At 50.6% G+C, this 8752-nt stretch overlaps 1 protein-coding gene across 1 annotated transcript in view; it reads right to left on the minus strand.

Moving 5' to 3' along the window:
• The window catches only part of BICD2 (BICD cargo adaptor 2), a 174369-nt gene extending 166357 nt beyond the window's left edge, over nucleotides 1-8012 (minus strand). The window contains exon 1 of the mRNA XM_007953013.2: nucleotides 7773-8012. Coding sequence (XP_007951204.1) covers nucleotides 7773-8012 — 240 coding nt within the window. The remainder of the gene's footprint in view (nucleotides 1-7772) is intronic.
• Nucleotides 8013-8752: the final 740 nt, after the last annotated feature.

The raw sequence follows: 8752 nt of genomic DNA on the forward strand, positions 1-8752 counted from the left end.
TGTGGTTTCCGGCCAAATAAAGTACAGGCATGTGAGTTAAACATTTACCTCAAGTAGACACATTCCTTGGAGAGAACAATCATGGGAGAAAGAAGGGCAGCTTATGCACAGGGAGACAGCTCAGGGGGCAGGAGAGTATGGAGGGATGGACACTGGGAAGTGTTACTACAGGAGGAAGTGGGAGGGGAGCTGTTGCATTGTGGTAAACTGTGGTCAATGACATGAGACAAAGTATATGCGAACTGCTGTATGGAAAGTGAATTTGCTCTGCAAACCTTCACCCAAATCACAATAAATAAAAAATAAAATTATTTTATAAAAGAGCCTTTATTTCTTAGCAATACATACAGTGGCCATAAATTGACAAATGCTGAAGATGGGTAATAAGGACATGTAGGTTCGCTAGATTATTGTCTCTAATGTAGGTTATGTTTGAAACCTCCAATAAGGTGTTTTTGTAAAAATAGCAGAGTGGTTTAGGAGGAAACCAATGCAATTAAAAAGAAGAAAAAAGGCCTTTAAAAAAGCAAACAGATAAAATGCAAAGCCCGGCAATTGTATAATGATCAAGAATTCGAAGTGAGCTAATAGGCCCTTTGGAATAGCCACAGAGATCTTGTCTTTATCCACTTTTAAACATGCTTTTCTGACACTCAGTGAGTTATCTTTTTAAAGAAAATTGTATTAGATGCAGAAAATATTTTCTAATTTTCATGGTACCTTGTATATCTCACATAGGAGTTCTGGTCGTGTAGTACCTAAGGCATCTGACTGCTAACCAGAAGGTTGCTGGTTCAAACCTACAAGCTACTCCACGGAAGAAAGATGGGACAATCTACTTCCGTAAAGTGTTACTGTCTCAGAAACCCAATGGGGGTCACACTATGAGTTAGAATTACCTCGATGGCAGTGGGTTTGGGTTTTTTTGGTTTATATGCCTCACATACACACACAGAAGACTGATACATATAAACATGACGTTCTTATCCAGACTTACACTAAAGAAGTAGCCTCAATTATGTGGGAAGATACTGCTCATCTGCAATTTCTGATGTTTCTAAAATGAGTACATAATTTTTAAGCATATTAAGTTCTAAAAGAAAAGAACTATGCCCATCATCTGCCAAAGCCCAGATGGCCTCACACATAGCTGCACTCCCCTCTGCACCCACTCAACCCATACTGCTCTGAGGGTAGCAAGCACCCTACAGCTCATGGTCGAACCTCCCTTGGTAGAGAAGTGAGGGTAAGCAAAGAAAAGCTGGACAGCAGAGTCTGACCCTGAAGACAGCCAGCTAGGCAACCACTTTGGGCCCTCTCCTGCTCACAGTGCACTTAAGGTGCCCCACGCTGAATCTCCTGTAACATTGGGACCATGGGCTGCACATCAGCTGCCACAAGTCAATGTCAGCATCTGGCATAGCTTGTAGCTGAAGAGCAACAGTTGAAAGACTAGCTGGCCCTGCCAGCCCCTGCCCATCAGCACTTTCCCATCAAACACCTTGTGCATTCTCTGAAAACCCCTATTTTCAACAGTGTATGCAGCAACTCTGCATTTGGATCACATTTGTCTGGCTGAAGGGGTGGCTGCCTCAAACTGATGAGAAGGAAACTGAACTCCAAGAAGGGCCTGGGATCCTTGAGATGGTGATGGGGTACTTCCCTACAGAAGTACCAAGATTCCAACCATAGGCAGCCCAGACCCAAATCCTTCCAGACCTAAGCCCCAAGGGGAAAAAGTAAATTCTGTGGGCCCCGAGCGTGCCAGGTCATGTGGAAGGAAACTGAGACAGAGAGGCAGATTTAAGATTCCCTTGTGTCCAAGTGCAGAGTTTGGAAAGCATGGTCTTGGATGAATCCCCTGGCCTCCTACTTCACTGCAGCCATCTGCCTTCTGCTGCTCTCCAGCCCTGCCCAGGGAATGCCAGCTTTCATGCTGTGACAGGCTCTTCTCTAGGGTCCACATCATGGCAAGGCAGGCTTCTAGCACTGTGCTTCTCTCTGGCTTATAAGTGCTAAGCCTCAAAGCATGCTTGGCATTCCCTGGAGACAAGCCAGCTCCATCCTGGCCAAGCCTGCCCTGCATCCTGAGAAGGTGGCTAATGCCACTCCTCCACATGTTGATAGGGCTGACCTGGAACTAGCTAAATGTATCTGGCTGCTGGGTAGATCCCAGAGCTGAGTCTCGCAGTCTTTTGCTGTTTGCAGGTGCCATCCCCAGCCTGTACAGGAGGAAAGAGCACCAGGGCTTGACTTGGCATCTCATATACTTTTAAAAGTGGGAAGGCACTGTAAGAGTCCTTTATAACCCCTCTCCCAACACACACATTTTGTAGGTGGGAGAAGGGGTGCTCAGAGAGGAAAGGTGACAGGTATCCCAGGGTCCCTGGGGACAGGGGTCACCTTCCATGCCATGAGGATTCCTGGGACCCTGGCTTCCACCAGTCAGGCTTCCTGTCTGCAGCAAATCAGCAGCCCAGCCCCAAAAACCCTTGGGTCTGCCAGAGCCTCCCCAGCCCCCAACAGATCCCTGCTCAAAAAACAGGGTTTAGTTACACTGGGTACTCTTCCTGCCCCCAGGACACAAGGAGACCTTAGGACAGTATCAGAAAAGCAGGAGAAATTCTCTTTATGTTTAAATCAAAATGAGGGCTTCTGTCCAGAAGCAAGCACTCAGGGTGGCCAGGCCTCACCTTGTCAACTTTTTAAGCCACTGAGCACTGAGGGTTCACTCCAGTCATCCTGTCACCTTTCCTTCCACACAGTAGCCACCTGCCCTCTTAAAGAGTGGGCATGCTAGGAGTTAAGAGCACAGACACGAGAGCCCAGCTGCCTGAGGTCAGAGCCTTGGCCAACACCTCATCTTCTCTGTGCCTCAGTTTTCCCAGCTGTAAAATGGACATTACCACAATGGTGACCTCCTAGGGCTGATATGAGGACTGCAGGAATAAAGGGGATATGGTGAGGCTATGATGAGTAGCTAACATATATGACTTTTACTAGGCATCCTTGTCCAGAGGCCTCTGGAGACTGAGCAGCACACCCTGGTTCCACACACCTGCCGCAGCCCCTGGCAGTTCCCCACACACAGTGACCTTCACCTGTCTGATCATGTCACATTATCATGTATGATAATCAAATCAACTTTGCAGTTACACTTTTGGCTAGAGACTTGGATCAGGAATCTGGTGCCAACACTTCTTCCCAAAGATCAGCGCTACAAGACGTTCCTTAGGTCACGCCCACTTCTACCTCAATTTCCCCATCCACAAGAAGAGGGGATTAACCTTTCTTGCCCAAGAGTTGTGCAAGTCACAGGAAGAAAGGGAGGCATGTCCCTTTAGGACCAGAGGATGCAAAAGATGGGGAGGGAAGGGTTGACAGGAACAGAGCAGCTGCTTCCACCAGTTTCTGGTCCCAGCCCCTAGAGGCTGTCCCTGGGAGGCAAGGTGCCCTTCATGCTGCTAAACCTGATCTATGACAAGACATTACACTATGAGTGACACAGAGCTAAAAATGCCAAGCTAACAAGACTCACTGCTACCCTGCCAGCCTTCAAGCAGGCTGAGGCACATTCATGGATGTAGGAGAGGAAAGGCCTGCAAATATTGGAGACAGGGCTCAGCTAAGTCCAGAAGGTAAGAAGCAGGCTTTCCAAAGTCTCACATGGAACCTTGAAGGGCAGTGGGATGCACTAATGGGACTGCAAGGGCATAGGTGGGGAGGTAGGAAGTGTGACTAATTCATTTCTGGCTAGTTTAAGGGTAGGTGAAGAAAGAAGGCAGCACAGGAAGGAAAAATGCAGGCCTAAGCCAGACTGGTAGTCCTGAGGATAAAGTTAAGAAGTAAGGCTCTTCAAGGGGCAGGAAACAGAGACCTCAGAAAACCGAGAAAAAGCTAAACTATCAGGTATGTCTAGGCAGTGAGGAGTATGCTCATGACCATGTAGAAGGCTGGCAAATGTTTCTACAAGTGTACTTGTATGTGCTGTAAGAATGTCCAAGTGTATAGTAGAGCTGTCAAGAGATAAGGTTGTAGCGACTTCTTGGCCACAGCCAGCTACCCAGAGGGAACAAGTAGTTGGACCTGTGGGCTCAGGACCATGGTTGCAGGGGACATCAACTGGCATAACATATTACACAAAAACATTGTTCTACATCCTACTTTGGTGAGTAGTAACTGAGGTCTCAAAAGGTTGCAAGTGGCCATCTAGATGTGATGGGTCTCCCCTCATCCAGAGCAAAGAAGAACAAAGAAAACCAAAGACCCATGGACACAATTAGTCCAAGGGACTGGTAGACCATGATATCCTCAGCCTATATGACCATGAGACCAGAAGAACTAGATGGTGCCAAGCTATCACTGTCAACCACTCAGAGGGGTAATGGTACAGGAGATCCTGGATAGAGTGCGGGAACAATGTGGAACAAAACTCAAAATCATAAAAAAAAAAAAAGACCATGTTTCCTAGTCTGATAAAGCCTGGTGAGAACCCTGAGACTATGGCCCTAGTTTCCCTTCAGGTCTGGAATTGAACTGACTCCTGCAGCTTCCAGCCAAACAATAGACAGGCACATAGCGTGAACATTTACATCAGGTAGATACACTACTAGGACCCATCAATCATGGGAGAACAGAAGGGCAGTGTTTACACAGGGAGACAGCCTGGGGTGGTGGGGAGTGCATGGGAGGGAAGGACACAGGGAAGAATAACTATGGGGAGGTAGTAGGAAGAAGTCTGTTACATTGTGGAGAATTACAGTTAGTGTCATGAGACAAAATGTATATCAACACCATATGGAAAATGAATTTGCTCTGTAAACTTTCACCCAAATCACAATAAAAATTAAAAAGAAAAAAGACTGAGCAGAGACAAGGAATGTTATTGTGACAGAGACACTGTGGGCACAGCAATGAAGAACTCAAGCCCTGAACAGGGCTGGGAGACAGCAGTAACACAAGCAAAGCATTTCCTAAGCACATACTCCAGGCCCCACACTAGCCCTGACACACCAGAGCTCACCTACCTCTACCCACAGCCCTCTCTGGAGATACCAACTCACACCACTTCAAAGACAAATTTAGCAAAAGCTGTACCTGGCACAGAAGGCAGTGAAGACACTGAGATCTAAACCTGCCACCTTCTGCTCTTAGAGCCCAGGTTCAGGTCTGAGATTATACCTAAGCACCTGGCTTGTACCAAGCAAGAGAGGCCTGGAGAAGAGCACAGAGACAAGGCATTCCCACCCTCTCATTCCCAATCCACAAAGACCAGGCCTTTGATCCAATCTGGCCACATGTGCCTAGCCTGATTGCAGACAGGTCCCTATCACGCCCTCCTTGCTAACCCCTCATGATACCTGCCAGAATGCCCATACACAGGAGCTGGCAGCCCTAGCACAGCTGTCCCTTTGGAAGTTGCAATTAAGGCAACAGAGTAAGATGCACCTGGTCTGAAATCACACAGCCACTTAGGATAGGAAATAGCATCTACCTAATTGAGTAACCATCTAGTTCTCTTAACCATCCACCAGGGGAAAAGAAGCAGGGCGCACAGCTGAACTTGGGATGCATCACTCTCCACCCCATGTTTGTGTTCCTCTCTCATCAAACTGGGTCCCTTACAGAAGGGCTGTTCAAGCTTGGCTCAGAGAAAGCTCACTATCTTCAGACAGATCACGAGGGCCACAAGTCAGACAAGCCAGTCTCAAGGTTCTGAGACCCATGCAGACATGGGAGGAGCCCAGCTCCTAAGCCACGGCTCAGTCAGTTATTTACTGGTGCCAAATGGGCACCTCCTCTGCTCAGACCTTGCTTCACACAGTTGGTTCAACCAACTGATTTCCTCATCACACTCATAGAGGATCCTACTGGTTTCTCAAAGAGGCAGCAGAGGCTCCAAAGAGTTAAGGAACCTGCCTGAGGACAGCAGGGGCAGGAATGCAGGGAGATGAACATCAGGGAAGCAGCAAGCATGGTAGATCCCCAAGACCCACACCCAGCAGTCAAAAGCCTATTTGGCAAAGAGAGGAGTCAGTGGGGAAGTGGAGCACACAGTCAGAGAAACCAACAGGCTACAAAAGTGTCTACTACACACCTAGCACCAAGCCAGGCTTGCTCAAATACATGATCCTAAGAACATTCCATCTGAGTAGGCAATACTGCAAACTCATGTGGCAAAGAGAGAAGCTAAAGCTCAAAAAGTATCCCTGCTTACAACCATATCACTAGCAATGGGCAGGATCCAAGTTCAAACTCAGATGTATCCACCCAGATAGCAACATCTCCTTCCCCAATAGTGCAATGAGGTTTGGGCATCATGGAGTGGTGGGACAGAAAACACCTTCTGTCATAAAATTGATTCTTTGATTCACAGCAACCTTACTGGGCAGAGTAGAGCTGCCCCATAGGGTTTTCATGGCTGTAATCTTTACAGAAGACTGCCACACCTTTCTCTTGTGCAGCCCCTAGTAGGTTTGAACCTCTGTGCTCAGAGAAGGGAAGTTCTCACAGGAACTCTCCTAGAAGGGCCTGGTGCTTACCCCTCCCCCTACCACCACCTAGAGGGGCCTAATCTCCTAATCCTCCAAGTGAAAATTAAACCGGAAACAGAGGTCTACTGATGAACATAGCTCCAAGTGCGCACCCAAAGACCTGCCATCATGTCTGCAGAGGTCTTCTCCATAGCACACTGAAGGTGGTCCTGGGACGAGGCACAGGAATGGAAATGGCTGAGAGAAGCAATATATTCCAACTGACAGGAGAAAAAATCATGGCATTGAGGGGACTGTTCCCTGGTTGGAGAGCTGTGCCTGGAAAAGGGATATTGGGGGGGCGGGGGGTGACTCCAGCCGACAAAGTGATGGTTACATGCAAAACGCACTCCTAGACTCCCTTAGGGCCCTGTCCAAGGCCTTTCTCAGCCTCAAAGCACTTAGGAAAAAACTGAAACCATGCTGAAAGTATCTGTGCCCAGAAAAGGGAAATAATTTGCCCCAAAAATGACACAGCAACAGTAGTAACAAAGACTTAGGCCTTGCCTTTCCCAACCGGTCAGCTCTTGGTTCGGCATCCACAGGCCACATAAACGGTAGCAAAACACTGCAGACTATTAACCCCATCTTACAAAACCCAACTCTGCCTGTGCTGCCCACAGGTCTGCCAGAAGGAAAAAGGCAGGATAGTGACGGCCCAACTGAAGGTGTATACCTACACAGGTGTTGCACACCCACTCGGCCAAAACAAGCAACCTGGCTGGGCAATCCTTGCCTTAGCTGGAGGAAGTCAAACCCACTCCCAAATGTCCTGTCTCCGACACCCTGGGGCCTACCTAGCTCCTAGGGAGCCACCGGGTTAGAATCCTCCTAGGAGTGTCCCAGTTGTAGGTTGCCACTCTCCGTGAGCAGGGACAGGAGCAAAAGCCAGGATATGAGGGACTGCGCCGGGAAGCTGGGGTCCTCAGGGTCCAGCTGTGGTGCCCGCAGCCCCACCCACAGAGTCCGCAACGACTGGGGCGGGGGAGGATCTCAGGGGCCCCTGGGCCCCTCTTCCACAACAGCATCAACCGGCCCCATCTCCCTCTGCCAGTGAAAGGGTGACCTTGAAGGCCAGCCGCCTTCCTCCTGGCGTCGGCGTCCCCTCTATCCCAGGGGGGAACCCTGCCCAGCAGTGCCCCAGCTCGCCGACTCGCAAGGCAGTGGGGGTCCAATCTGGCGCGGCCACCTGCCCAGCCTCCGAGGGAGGGCGTGGCGGCGGGTGCCCGGCCCACTCACCTCTTTGAGCTGCTCCATCTCGCCGCGGATGGCCTCATAGTCCACCTCGAGCTCCTCGAACTGCAGCTTGAGCTGGTGCTTCTCCTCAAGTACCGCCAGCCCATACTCTGCTGCCTGGATTTTCTCGCGCGTGGTCTCGGCCAGCTCATGGGAGAGCCGCTTCACCTCCGCGCGCAGCCACTCAGGCTGCGCCTCCATCACCAGCCGTGCGTACTCCTCCTCCTCCGAGGGCGCCGACATGGTGGCGCACGGGCGGTGGCTCGCGCCGGCACGGGCAAGATACCGTCGCTCTCGCTGGGCTCACCAGTCACCGCCGCCCATCCCCGACAGCCGCCCCGGCCGCGGACGCGCCGCCGCAGTCTTGTCTCCGCCCGGGGGATTGTGGGGACTGTAGTGTCACCTGCGCTTTCACTACAAGGCCCATAGTGCCCTGCGCCGCGCCACCTCCAGCCGTGATTGGCCCGCGCCTCAACGTCTGGCCGACGTATTGACTGAGACCGTGTGGGCCTGGAGGCAGGCGTTTCCCCAGCTCGCGGCCGCAGCTGGAGTCGGCGGGAGGTCCGTGTCTGGCGGGAGGAGTCTTTGCACCCCCTCAATACCTTCCAAGGCGGAAGGCGATGGTCCGGTGGTTTGTATTTGCTGGATCCGCCCGCCAGGGCCTGTACATATCAAGCGCTTACTGACCCTGGCCCGGTTGGCGTTTAGCTGGCCAGTGAGATCCGGACCCGCGTGGAGCCTACACGGGCTGTGTGACCTGGACAAATGGCTCAGCTGCGCGGATCTTCGCGTCTCCCATTTGTGCAACGGAGTTTCTGTGGGGACTTGTCAGGGCTCTTGTGAGGATTAAATGAGCTCCGCTGAAAATGCGAGAGCTCAGTGATTCTTGACCGCTGGTGTGGAGAGTAGCTGGCGGTTGCGTTTTGAAATTGTTATTGTGAGCGCTCTGAACCATCTTAGAAAAATTCACAGACCAGGCCAGA

The sequence above is a fragment of the Orycteropus afer genome, unplaced genomic scaffold (genome assembly GCF_000298275.1).
Source record: "Orycteropus afer afer isolate SDZICR_OR568_19922 unplaced genomic scaffold, OryAfe1.0 scaffold00368, whole genome shotgun sequence".
NCBI classification, from domain to species: domain Eukaryota; kingdom Metazoa; phylum Chordata; class Mammalia; order Tubulidentata; family Orycteropodidae; genus Orycteropus; species Orycteropus afer.